General features: G+C 45.1%; 1 protein-coding gene across 2 annotated transcripts in view; it reads right to left on the reverse strand.

Annotated features, from left to right (window-relative positions):
• Positions 1-14,282, reverse strand: part of vps13b (vacuolar protein sorting 13 homolog B) — a 175,204-nt gene that overhangs the window by 118,244 nt on the left and 42,678 nt on the right. For both annotated transcript variants that reach the window (XM_084089596.1, XM_084089597.1), the window contains exons 18-19: positions 13,283-13,420; positions 9,890-10,066 (exon numbers count right to left, since the gene is read on the reverse strand). In XM_084089596.1, the coding sequence (XP_083945722.1) occupies positions 9,890-10,066; positions 13,283-13,420 (315 nt within the window). The remainder of the gene's footprint in view (positions 1-9,889; positions 10,067-13,282; positions 13,421-14,282) is intronic.

Genomic DNA, 14,282 nt, shown 5'->3' on the forward strand with positions numbered 1-14,282 from the left:
TTTGCCCGTTTTTGGGTGTGAGCAAAATGCGCCATTTTAGTGTGTGTCCCTTTAAATGCAAATGAGCTTTAGCTCCGCCTCTGTTCAGAAGAGGGCGGAGTCTTTACACGAGCTTCAGAAACTCCAGCAATAACAAAACAGGCCAATCTCACTCATCCAGAATCCCAGAATCACCAGTAGCGAGTGCAGCCTTACGGAGAGACTCAGGAAGAGCTTCTGAATGTTAGTGGAGACATTTCTGTAGTTGTTGTGGAGTTACACTGATCATCTCATCATCATGTTTAACTTCTCCACAAGTGTCCACAGTTCCTGAGGTCTTTATAAGACAGCGGTGACATGTTCTGGTCAATAGTGTTCAGTGCTCGTCTGTGCTCAACCACAGAACAGCTTCAGGCTTTGCTGGATCTTCATCATTGCGTTAGAACTGGTCTCTGTTGTCGCTTGTGGAACCAAATGTCGGCTGGTGTGTGTAAACGTGCAGATTAAGGGCCGGTAATATTATAATAAGATCCTCTTCATACGTCAGAAGGAGAGCGAAATCTGATCGGCTTATTTTATAACATGCTTGCAGAGAAAGGCTCACCAGAACACAGTTACTGGGTTTCACTTTTCAGGTTTTCTGGGTCGTAGAAGCACCGGGACCCGATTACAGCACTGACACATGGAGAGAGTCAGATTTTCATATGTCCCCTTTAATGAAGCTGTGTGTCTGCAGAAGATGCAGCTCCGCTAACGGGAGAAACACGTCGAGCATCAATGCCTGGTGGCGTTCACAATCTCGATCTGTTGAACTGAACATTAAAGGCGTCTTTGTTCTCAAACTGCAGCTCTACACCGAACATCTTCTGCACTCGCTGCGTTCGACCCCTGCGTTTCATTAAATGTAGCATTTTGAAATCCCAGAGTTCTGAGAAAGACATAAATCAAACTCTCACAGCTGCATGAGTGCCTGAGGAGAACACATGCTCCGCTGCGCTGTTTCTATCGCCATAAAGCTCGACTCGCCTCGTGGTTCCCAGGGGATGAGAACAGAGTCAGAGAGAGAGAGAAAGAGAGAGAGAGAGAAAGAGAGAGAAAAAAGAGAGAAAGAGAGAGAAAAAAGAGAGAAAGAGAGAGAGAGAGAGAGAGAGAAAGAGAGAGAGAGAGAGAGAGAGAGAGAGAGAGAGAGAGAGACACCTGCAGCCTGAAGGGCCTGCACTCGCTCGCCCTGCACACCCATAAGAGAGCCACTAATCCACACACACCACCTGCTGCCAGATGTGTGACGGAACCGTCAGTGCGCCGCTCATGTGCACTGGGATACTGTATCCCACAAAGCAATGTGACAAAGAACTGGAAGTGAAATGGATCAGACTGACAAAGTTAAACCATTTCAACAATGTTGCTAACTAGAGTGCGTCTCAATCAGCCGAGTCGAATTTATTTCTATAGCACATTTAAAAGCAACAGTGCTATACAACAAAACGTTGAGCATATAAAAGGAAAGCTTTAAAGGAAAACATGCAGCGTACAAAAGATAAACACTTTACATAAAATACAATCAGAAAACTTCAACATAACCCTTTAAACTAATCTTAATCAAAAGCCAGAAAGAATAAATAAGATTTAAGAGCTTAAATTTAAGATTTAAAACTGGCTAGCAAACCTCCCAATTACGGGCAAACTGTTCCAAAGATTAGGTTCTGCAGCAGAGAAGGCCCGAGCTCAGTAGCTCATCAGTGTATTGTGTGCACTAGTTAGGGCACTGGTAAGATCACTCACTGGGACACTGATGACTCTGTTTATCCTACATGACAATCTCAAATCTCATCATCAAAAAGTGTCTTCGTTGCACAACGTCACTGGTATTATTGAACAATGGCAGAACTGATGTGTTTTGCGCTTCTGAACTTCATTAAGGGAACATAGTGCGCATCGGTGATCCCTGGTGTTCACAGTGCATTGTGGGACTCTTTAGGGAGCGAATGTTTCAGTGCACTAGAAGGATATTGAGATTGATCCAACCTTTAAAATGACTCCCTGACTAGTGCCCTGACTGCCTCAGTCTAGAGTCACAGATACAGATGTGACTTATCACAGAATAAATAAATAAAAATGACAAAATACAATTGCATGCGTTTTCAAGATGATATCTGAACGCCACTGGGGAAATTAAACAAGCAAAATAATAAGGTATAGTATAGTAGCTTGTTTCCACCACAAAATAAAAAAAAGGTAATTGCAACTTTTTCTCTGATTTGTGAGATATAAACTTGCAATTCTAAGAGAAAAGTCGGTAACACTTTACAATAAGGTTTGTTAGTTAACATTAGTTAACTACATTAGTTGAACTAATAATGAACTGCACATATACAGCATTTATTAATCTTTGTTAATGTTAATTTCAACATTTACTAATACTTTATTAAAACCTTTTTAACATTAGTTAATGCACTGTGAACTAACATGAACTAACAATGAACAGCTGTATTTTTATTAACTAACATTCATGTTAGTTAATACATTAACTAATGCTCACTAATGAACATTATTGTAAAGTGTTACCGAAAAGTCAGAATGGTGACATACAAAGTCGCTGGTATCTTTTTTTATTCCATTGATGCACATCGTTTCCGCTGCGTCACGGACTGAACAGTAACATGAAAACGACAATCACTGCATGCATTCATCATTCGTAACGTTAGAACAGACGAGCACGAGCGTACAGCGAAGGGTTAACGAAGGGTTAACACAGCGAAGGGTTAACACAGCGAAGGGTTAGCAAAGGGTTAATACAACGGAAGGGTTAGCGAAAGGCTAATACAGCGAAGGGTTAGCAAAGGGTTAATACAACGGAAGGTTAATACAGTGAAGGGTTAGCGAAGAGTTAATACAACGGAAGGTTAATACAGCGAAGGGTTAGCGAAGAGTTAATACAACGGAAGGTTAATACAGCGAAGGGTTAGCGAAAGTTTAATACAGCGAAGGGTTAGCAAAGGGTTAGCGAAGGGTTAATACAGCGAAAGTCTAATACAGCGAAGGGTTAGCGAAGGGTTAATACAACGGAAGGTTAATACAGCGAAGGGTTAGCGAAGAGTTAATACAACGGAAGGTTAATACAGCGAAGGGTTAGCGAAAGTTTAATACAGCGAAGGGTTAGCGAAGGGTTAATACAGCGAAGGGTTAGCGAAGGGTTAATACAGCTAAAGGTTAACACAGCGAAGGGTTAGCAAAGGGTTAGCGAAGGGTTAGTACAGCGAAGAGTTAATACAGCGAAAGTTTAATACAGTGAAGGGTTAGCGAAGGGTTAATACAACGGAAGGTTAATACAGCGAAGGGTTAGCGAAGAGTTAATACAACGGAAGGTTAATACAGCGAAGGGTTAGCGAAAGTTTAATACAGCGAAGGGTTAGCGAAGGGTTAATACAGCGAAGGGTTAGCGAAGGGTTAGTACAGCGAAGGGTTAATACAGCGAAAGTTTAATACAGCGAAGGGTTAGCGAAGGGTTAATACAGCTTAAGGTTAACACAGCGAAGGGTTAGCAAAGAGTTAGCGAAGGGTTAGTACAGCGAAAGGTTAATACAGCGAAGGGTTAGCGAAGGATTAATACAGCGAAGGGTTAGCGAAGGTTTAATACAGCGAAGGGTTAACGAAAGGTTAATACAGCGAAGGGTTAGCGAAGAGTTAATACAGCGAAAGGTTAACACAGCTAAGGGTTAGCGAAGGGTTAACACAGCTAAGGGTTAGCGAAGGGTTAACACAGCGAAGGGTTAACGAAGGGTTAACACTGCGTAAAATCACTGTATGTCCATAAAAGAGGCGTTCAAAGCCGCACGGTCGGGATCCTTCTGTGATAAATCCAACGCCTTTAATTGCCTTTAATTTATTAGTGTGTTCCAACCTCAGGCTCATTAAACAGAAACATATTGGTCTGCGTCTACGGGAGTTTAACAAGGACAGAACTCCCATTTTCTAAGTAAATTGGAATTTCTTTTTAATTCACTGGTAAACAATGGAATGGAAAGCAGATGTAGCGCAGCAAAGTCGAGGCCCGTCTTCAAGCTAACAGAGCCAGAGATGCAGATGGGCCTGGGAATTATTTAAATGTCATTTCAAGGTAATTAAACGTTACAGTTTTGAAGAACGCTTTGAGGTTCAAGCGCTCAGGAAAGGAGTAAAGGGAGATAAAGACGCAAGAACAGAGCGGGAACGCTTCCAAGCACATCTGGGTCTCCGGGAACGTGTTCTCCAGTTCAGCACAAGATCCAGAAAAAGATTATTATGGAATTCATAAAATACATGTCGAAGGTTTAGAAATATTACTGGGCAGATTAAAGGCGAACGCTGCAATATAATGTTATAAAGCATGGCTTGAAGACTTGGAGGAAAACACACAGAGACGTTCCTCAGAGAGAGAGTGTATCATCTCATCTCATCTAACAGAGGACATCTGAGATATCCCAGAATCCCCTGCTTCACTCTCATAGAGAGAGTCTAGCTGTGTCCGAAACCGCTCACTTGTTCACTAATCCCTATATAGTGTATGGCATTTGAGTGCACTGTATCTGCAAGGAGTGAACGAAATGAAGTTAGTGAACTCGGACGCTGACGTTTACACTGCGTCGCAGAAGCGGCTTCGTCACACGTAGTAATAAAACACATTTTTAACTTACATGTTGCTTACTTTATAAAATAATATTAACAACAATAACAATCATAATGACTTCATTTTGTAATTATTTATACCTCTGTGCCAGCTTTGTAGTTTCATCGATTGAAATTGTTAGAAACTCTCACGCTCACAGATGACGTGGTTGTTGAGCGTTATGATTATTACATTCGAATGAATACGCTACCTACAGATGATTAACGAATATTTTTAAATCATCCACCAAATTATCATCTCTTCCGTTCAGCCACAAATTATTAAAACACCTGGCTGTTAGTAAAACACATTAAATTGAGCTAATGCCTAAATAATATATTTTAATAATAAAATAATATAATTTACCATATTAATATAATTTCATTTAAATTTAAAATTCATGTATATAATATTGTCTCTACATTTTAATGTTTTATTCGAGCAATGATTAATAAAAAAAGGTTTAAAAAAAACAATAACCTAAAACTAGCATGAAATAAAAGTTAAAGCAGAAATAAGAAAGCTGTAAAGTAATCTCTGGTTTAAACTCGTGCGCTCAGTCCTCTCCGCATTGGATTGTGGGAAATAGCGCTTCAGCAAGAGTACATTGAATGTACACTCGAATTCAGAGAGGATTGTGGGTAAAAGTAGTGAACGAATGTAGGGAATGATGTCGTTCACTCACTACAAAATGGCCGACACCGATATAGTGCACTATATAGTGTATAGGGAGCGGTTTCGGACACAGCTTCGGACACTAAACACACGTGAAAATGCATGATGTCAAACACAAACGCACAACATCGAGTTCCTCACACTGACAGAGTCAAGCTCAGCTGTGATTCGATGTTTACCCTTCTGTCATCATTTACTCCTTCTCTCATGTTGTTCCAAACTCGTGTGTTTTCAGTGGAACACAAAAGAAGATATTTTGAAGAACGTTGGGAACTAAACAACACTGACTTTCATTATATGGACAAAAACACTAACCCATTTCTCAGAATATCTTCATTTGTGTTTGACTGAAGAAAGAAAGTCACATGATGGAGAGTGAATGTTGACAGAATGATCTCTTGTGGATGAACTGTCCGTTCTAGTGCCACGCAACGATTAATTGCATCCAAAACAAATGCTTGTTTACGTAATATATGTGTGTGTACTGTGTATAATTACTTTGTATATATAATACACACACATGCATGTATAAATTTAAGAAAAATGTGTTATTTATTTATCAAATATTTATATTTCTATATAATATAAATTATATATAAATATATATATATAGTATACACAAGCAAATATTTCTTAAATATATACATGCATGTGTGTGTATTATATATACAAAGTAATTATACACAGTACACACACATATAATACGTAAACACAAGCGTTTATTTTGGATGCACGCAGCACTATTCCATTCGGGCACGTTTACACAGATCTACTGCAGCTTCAGCCATAAGAGATTCTCCAATGAAGTCACTTTGGATAAAAGCATCTGCAAAATGCGTAAATGTGCATGAGAGACAGACAAGGGTTTTACTCCACCGTGCGACACTGAGCGACAAAGAACGAGCGTGAGGCGAGTGACTGAACGAGCGCGAGGCGAGTGACTGAACGAGCGTGAGACGAGGGAAAGAACGAGCGTGAGACGAGGGACTGAACGAGCGTGCGACGAGGGACAGATGAGCGTGAGACGAGGGAAAGAACGAGCGTGAGACGAGGTACTTAACGAGAGTGAGACGAGGGAAAGAACGAGCGTGAGGCGAGGGACAGAACGAGCGTGAGGCGAGGGAAAGAACGAGCGTGAGGCGAGGGAAAGAACGAGCGTGAGGCGAGGGACTGAACGAGCGTGAGGCGAGGGACTGAACGAGCGTGAGGCGAGGGACTGAACGAGCGTGAGGCGAGGGAAAGAACGAGCGTGAGGCGATGGACTGAACGAGCGTGAGGCGAGGGACTGAACGAGCGTGAGACGAGGGACTTAACGAGCGTGAGGCGAGGGACTGAACGAGCGTGAGGCGAGGGAAAGAACGAGCGTGAGGCGAGGGAAAGAACGAGCGTGAGGCGAGGGACTGAACGAGCGTGAGGCGAGGGAAAGAACGAGCGTGAGGCGAGGGAAAGAACGAGCGTGAGGCGAGGGAAAGAACGAGCGTGAGGCGAGGGACTGAACGAGCGTGAGGCGAGGGACTGAACGAGCGTGAGGCGAGGGACTGAACGAGCGTGAGGCGAGGGAAAGAACGAGGGAAAGAACGAGCGTGAGGCGAGGGAAAGAACGAGCGTGAGGCGAGGGACTGAACGAGCGTGAGGCGAGGGACTGAACGAGCGTGAGGCGAGGGACTGAACGAGCGTGAGGCGAGGGACTGAACGAGCGTGAGGCGAGGGACTGAACGAGCGTGAGGCGAGGGAAAGAACGAGCGTGAGGCGAGGGAAAGAACGAGCGTGAGGCGAGGGAAAGAACGAGCGTGAGGCGAGGGACTGAACGAGCGTGAGGCGAGGGACTGAACGAGCGTGAGGCGAGGGACTGAACGAGCGTGAGGTGAGGGAAAGAACGAGCGTGAGGCGAGGGAAAGAACGAGCGTGAGGCGAGGGAAAGAACGAGCGTGAGGCGAGGGAAAGAACGAGCGTGAGGCGAGGGACTGAACGAGCGTGAGGCGAGGGAAAGAACGAGCGTGAGGCGAGGGACTGAACGAGCGTGAGGCGAGGGACTGAACGAGCGTGAGGCGAGGGACTGAACGAGCGTGAGGCGAGGGAAAGAACGAGCGTGAGGCGAGGGAAAGAACGAGCGTGAGGCGAGGGACTGAACGAGCGTGAGGCGAGGGAAAGAACGAGCGTGAGGCGAGGGAAAGAACGAGCGTGAGGCGAGGGACTGAACGAGCGTGAGGCGAGGGACTGAACGAGCGTGAGGCGAGGGACTGAACGAGCGTGAGGCGAGGGACTGAACGAGCGTGAGGCGAGGGAAAGAACGAGCGTGAGGCGAGGGACTGAACGAGCGTGAGGCGAGGGAAAGAACGAGCGTGAGGCGAGGGAAAGAACGAGCGTGAGACGAGGGAAAGAACGAGCGTGAGGCGAGGGAAAGAACGAGCGTGAGGCGAGGGACGTTGAACGAGCGTGAGGCGAGGGACTGAACGAGCGTGAGGCGAGGGACTGAACGAGCGTGAGGCGAGGGACTGAACGAGCGTGAGGCGAGGGAAAGAACGAGCGTGAGGCGAGGGAAAGAACGAGCGTGAGGCGAGGGACTGAACGAGCGTGAGGCGAGGGACTGAACGAGCGTGAGGCGAGGGAAAGAACGAGCGTGAGGCGAGGGAAAGAACGAGCGTGAGGCGAGGGAAAGAACGAGCGTGAGGCGAGGGAAAGAACGAGCGTGAGGCGAGGGAAAGAACGAGCGTGAGGCGAGGGAAAGAACGAGCGTGAGGCGAGGGACTGAACGAGCGTGAGGCGAGGGAAAGAACGAGCGTGAGGCGAGGGACTGAACGAGCGTGAGGCGAGGGACTGAACGAGCGTGAGGCGAGGGACTGAACGAGCGTGAGGCGAGGGAAAGAACGAGCGTGAGGCGAGGGAAAGAACGAGCGTGAGGCGAGGGACTGAACGAGCGTGAGGCGAGGGAAAGAACGAGCGTGAGGCGAGGGAAAGAACGAGCGTGAGACGAGGGAAAGAACGAGCGTGAGACGAGGGAAAGAACGAGACGAGGGACTTAACGAGCGTGAGACGAGGGAAAGAACGAGCGTGAGACGAGGGAAAGAACGAGCGTGAGGCGAGGGAAAGAACGAGCGTGAGGCGAGGGAAAGAACGAGCGTGAGACGAGGGAAAGAACGAGCGTGAGGCGAGGGAAAGAACGAGCGTGAGACGAGGGACTGAACGAGCGTGAGACGAGGGAAGAACGAGCGTGAGACGAGGGAAGAACGAGTGTGAGACGAGGGAAAGAACGAGTGTGAGACGAGGGACTGAACGAGTGTGAGACGAGGGAAGAACGAGCGTGAGACGAGGGAAAGAACGAGCGTGAGGCGAGGGACTGAAGGAGCGTGAGGCGAGGGACTGAACGAGCGTGAGGCGAGGGACTGAACGAGCGTGAGACGAGGGAAGAACGAGTGTGAGACGAGGGAAAGAACGAGTGTGAGACGAGGGACTGAACGAGTGTGAGACGAGGGAAGAACGAGTGTGAGACGAGGGACTGAACGAGCGTGAGACGAGGGAAGAACGAGTGTGAGACGAGGGAAAGAACGAGTGTGAGACGAGGGACTGAACGAGTGTGAGACGAGGGACTGATCAGAGGGATTCTGGGAAGAATCTCTTCCACCTCTCCGTAATGATTTCTCTGTATTCTGTTCAAATCAGACTTTAATATCTCAAATATGTTTCATGTTTATGAGCACCTGCTCTCCTGAAACACACAGTAAATCACTGGAGTGCAGCAGTGAACAGACACACACTTCAGATTAAACACACACCGACTGAGGAAGATTTGACGCTACGTGACATTATTGCTGTTTTATTGACGGTTGAAACACTGATTGATGGATTAGACATGATTGATTTCAGGAAGTTGTTCTGAATCTTTCAACATTCCTTTCCAACATTCCAACATTCTGAATCTTCCTCAACATTCCTTCCAACATTCCTTCAAAGCACAAAGATTACTGTGATTATGGGATGGCAGGAGCTCCAGATAATGATGTTTAGTGTAATTATGTTCAGCTGAAAACAGCAAAGACTTAAAAGATCGATTATTTGAGATTTAAGAATCAATATTGGTTTATCAGAATTAAGGTTGATTCAATATTCTGAGCGCAGCTCTACATCTCCTTACAGTCGTTGTGGATGGATATAAAGAATCCCTGAGTTAATAAAGCTCTGGAGGACTGAGCGACCTCCGTGTTACACACACACACACACACACACACACACACACACACACACATCATTCAACTCAATAATGCTGATTTACTGCCAGAGCACGACGAGTCTGGATCCTCTCAAGCCTTCTGTCTCCTCGACCTTCACATCTTATGGAGGATTTAGTATAAAGACGTTCAACACACTGACACACACACACTCTCACACACACACACACTCTCACACAGGTGTATATAGGCGTCTTACTTCTGTGTGTGTGTGTGTGTGTGTGTGTGTGTGTCTCACCGGGGTTGGGTGAGTGCTCCTGCTGAGGGATCTGGAGGAGATCAGGAGACAAGAGAGATGCAGGTGTGTGTGTGTGTGTGTATGTGTTTGTGTGTGTGCTCGTGTGTGTGTGTGTGTGTGTCTCACCGGGGTTGGGTGAGTGCTCCTGCTGAGGGAGCTGTAGTGAGATCTGGAGGAGATCAGGAGACAGGAGAGATGCAGGTTTACGGCTCCCGATCAGCCAGTGTCTCGTGTGAAGATCTGTGGTGTCAGACGGACCCTGAACCAGCGGAACCAGCTGCTCCTTCTGCCCTTCACACACACCTGCGCACACATACAGTAAAACATAAATAACCCTGTCTAAACATATTTTGTACAAAGAACATTCATCTGTTATATTTAACATGTTACAAGGTTAAAGGCAGTGCGGGGGGGGGGGGGGGGGGGGGCGATTTAGCATACTTTTTAATTATTGATTAGATTTTATCACGGGGAATGACACATGCAAAATCTAAATCTCTGTCCATCATTTTGTGAGAAATTGTGATCAAGGAAATTTTCGCACAATATTGGAAACATTTACCTTTTAAAACATGAAGGTGAGCCAGTGGATATCACACAAGCAAACTTTGCTCTTGAGTTATACTGGCTGAAAGACTCAAACCCCAGTCAATTATTCACTATACAAAGTGAAATTATAAAAACATTACGCTGCATTAACGGTTCATATACGCATGATGTAGTCAGCCGTATCCGGGCCGTATCCAGATGATGGAGGACCTGCGCCTGGACACGACAACAACACATCCCTGAAGTCTCAGCAGAGATTGTGTCTACTAGACTCTCCCCTGTGAAGGCCTCATCGATACGACAGCCATCGGCTCTGATCCTCAGCAAACTCATCTCCGTACCGGCGTGACTCCGATCTTCAACCAACAGACATTGAAGGAACCAAAACTCCATCAGTGACAGAATGGAGGAGAAACCAGACTCAGTCGCTCAGTTCTCCTCTGGCCGACGAGCCAACAGTGTGTGATAAAATGATTCAGGCATTACAGGTCAGAGGTCAGATTGGATCAGAACATTCAGAATATTATCCAGTTCTATCTGGTTGAAGATCGGAGTCACGCCGGTACGGAGACGAGTTTGCTGAGGATCAGAGCCGATGGCTGTCGTGTCGATGAGGCCTTCACAGGGGAGAGTCTAGTAGACACACTCTCTGCTGAGACTTCAGGGATGTGTTGTGGTCGTGTCCAGGCGCAGGTCCTCCATCTGATCTGGATACGGCCCGGATACGGCTGATTACATCATGCGTTGTGATCGTGTCTATTGAATTTGACCATTATCAAATTTTATGATAATGCATGCGTATGAGTCTGCTGTTTAAAAGCTCATACGTGACTGATGTGTCATGCTCTACGTGCGGCTTGTGTGTGTGTGTGTGTGGAGAGCAGGATTGTTTTCAGCATTATGGAGGTAGGGTGTGTGTGTGTGTGTGTGTGTGTGTGTGTGGAGAGAGCAGGATTGTCTTCAGCATGATGGAGGTTAGGGTAAGGTAAGTTTCGTCAGTGCACGAAGAAATATAGAGCTGAGTATCATCAGCATAACAGTGAAAACTAATGCCATGCTTCCTAATGATATCTCCCAAGGGTAGCATGTACAGAGAGAGAGTGTGTGTGTGTGTGTGTGTGTGTGTGTGTGTGTGTGTGTGTGTGTGTGTGTGTGTGTGTGTGTGTGTGTGTGTGTGAGGGTAGCATGTACAGAGTGAACAGCAGCGGTCCTAGTACTGAGCCTTGTGGTACGCCATACTGAACTTGTGATCGATAAGACATCTCTTCATTTACTGCTACAAACTGATAATGGTCAGATAAGTTTGATTTAAACCATGCTAATGCAATTCCACTAATGCCAACATCATTTTTGAGTCTATTTAAAAGAATGTTGTGGTCAATAGTGTCAAATGCAGCACTAAGATCGAGTAACACTAATAGAGAGAAACAACCACGATCAGATGATAGGAGCAAATCATTTGTACGGTACGGTCTAAATCCTGACTGGAAATCCTCAGATATCATTTCTTTCTAAAAAGGAACATAGTTGTGAAGATACTGCCTTTTCTAGTATCTTTGACAGAAAAGGTAGATTCGAGATCGGCCTGTAATTGACTAATTATGTACGATCAAGTTGCGTTTTTTAACAAGCGGTTTAATCATAGCCAGCTTAAGAGTTTTCGGTACGTATCTTAATGACAAAGACGAATTAATGATATTAAGAAGAGGATCTATGACCTCTGGGAGCATCTCTTTCAGTAGCTTAGTCGGTATAGGGTCTAACATACATGTTGGTGATTTAGATGATTTAAAGAGTTTAGACAATTCTTCCTCTTCTATAGCAATGAAAGAATCAAATTTTTCCTCAGGGAGACTACAATGCACTGCCTGATGCGATACTGTAGTAGACGGTTGCATAGTAATAATGTTCTCTCTAATATTATCAATCTTGTAAGTGAAGAAGTTCATAAAGTCATTACTGCTGTGCTGCTTGGAAACTTCAGAAGTAGAAGCTTTATTTCTTGTCAATTAAGCCACTGTGTCAAATAAATACCTAGGGTTGTGTTTGTTTTCTTCTAAGAGAGTCGAAAAATAAGCAGATCTAGCAGCTTTTAAGGCCTCTCTGTACGCAGTCGTGTTCCTTCTCCACGAAATTTGAAAAACTCTAGTTGTTTTTTTCCAGTTGCACTCCATTTTTCTGGCTGCTCTCTTTAAGCAACACTGAGGAACTTTTCCTTTTCGGTCCCCCTACAGGTTGGAAGCGGAATTGTCCATTACCGCTGTCGTAAATCATTTCGCCGCCCGCAGCCTACTGTCGCACACACACTCGCTGTTTATCCAGCACCGGCTTTGGAATGAACGATGTCCACAGACAAGGTAGAGTATGTTGCATGCTTTCATGAAAGTATGATGTATTGCGGCATCAGAAAAAAAAAAAACTAAATAATGACTATTGTAACGCTTGACGTAAAGCAAGTCAAAATTTGTAGTTGTACCACGGCGTTGGACTATTTTCTTTAACATATATAAATGAACTAAATTAATAACTTTTTTACAACAAAAATGAAGCATCACTGAACTGACTTAAGCTGGACTGATGCTATTTTCTTCTGGAAACAAACTTTGTTGCATTATTCTCCTGTTATCTCTGTAAAGCTGCTCTGAAACACTGTACTGTAAAAAGCGCTATATAAACAAAGGTGACTTGACTTGAAGTTTAAACAGTTAGAAATTCTATACTACAATATAATAATTTTACAATGCCTTTTGCATTAAACTAGGAAGTGAAATCACTCTAATCCTGTACAGTATCATCAGAGATTTCAGTAGTAAATCACTGGGACTCAAAGCAACCAAATGGGAATGAGCCATAAAAACACAAACAATACACAAAACACAACCTCACATGTGTGTGTGTGTGTGTGTCTGTGTGAGCGATTGTGTGTGTGAGAGAGAGAAAGAGAGAGAGAGAGTGTGTGTGTGCTCTCACCCGGTGTTCTGGCACACACTTTCACGGCTCCCAGAGTTCCAGAGACACACAGCAGCGCCGGCCGCACACACACCTTCAGCTCCACACGCTGAACACACACCTCCAGCATGGGAGCGACACACACCGGCTTCACACCAGCTGAAACACAGACCCGCCTCGCATCACGTGTGTCAGCAGCACAGATGCATGATGGGAACTCAGGCACAAAACACATTTACTAAAATGACAAGCATTCATTCATGTTTATCATTAATACATATCTAGTGCTGTGTGTGTGTGTGTGTGTGTGTGTGTGTGTGTGTGTGTGTGTGTGTTGGCTTTGCCCTTTGGGTGTTTGATGGGGTGTGTGACCTCATTGACCTCCAGCTGTTTGCTTGTGCACCTCTGCACCTGCGTGCGCACACACACACTCATTCACATTCACACACTCTCTCTCTCTCTCACACACACACTCTCTCTCTCTCTCTCTCACACACATACACTCTCTCACACACACACACACACACACAACAGGACACGCATTTTTTAGGTCTGAGGTTGTGCACATATGAACACATTGGAGTATATGCATGTGAGTGTGTGTGAGAGAGTGAGAGTGTGTGTGAGAGAGTGAGAGTGTGTGTGAGAGAGTAAGAGTGTGTGTGTGTTTATGAGGCTTCTGCATTCTGGATTTTAGCATGTGGCACATTCTATTCATGATGAAGAGAAGAGAAGAGAATAGAAGAGAAGAGAAGAGAAGAGAAGAGAAGAGAAGAGAAGAGAAGAGAAGAGAAGAGAAGAGAAGAGAAGAGAAGAGAAGAGAAGAGAAGAGAAGAGAAGAGAAGAGAATGTGACACACACACACACACGAATGTTTCTCCATGAATGTGTCTCATATCAGACAGATTCCTCTGCTGGATTTCACGGACACACGTCTCACACACAAGGACAACACACTCCATCAAAACAAGGACACACTGGAGTTAACTGCAGTCATTATGAAACACCTCCATCAAGGCAC

This window comes from Abramis brama (assembly GCF_963993115.1).
Source record: "Abramis brama genome assembly, chromosome: 17".
Taxonomy (NCBI): Eukaryota; Metazoa; Chordata; class Actinopteri; order Cypriniformes; family Leuciscidae; genus Abramis; species Abramis brama.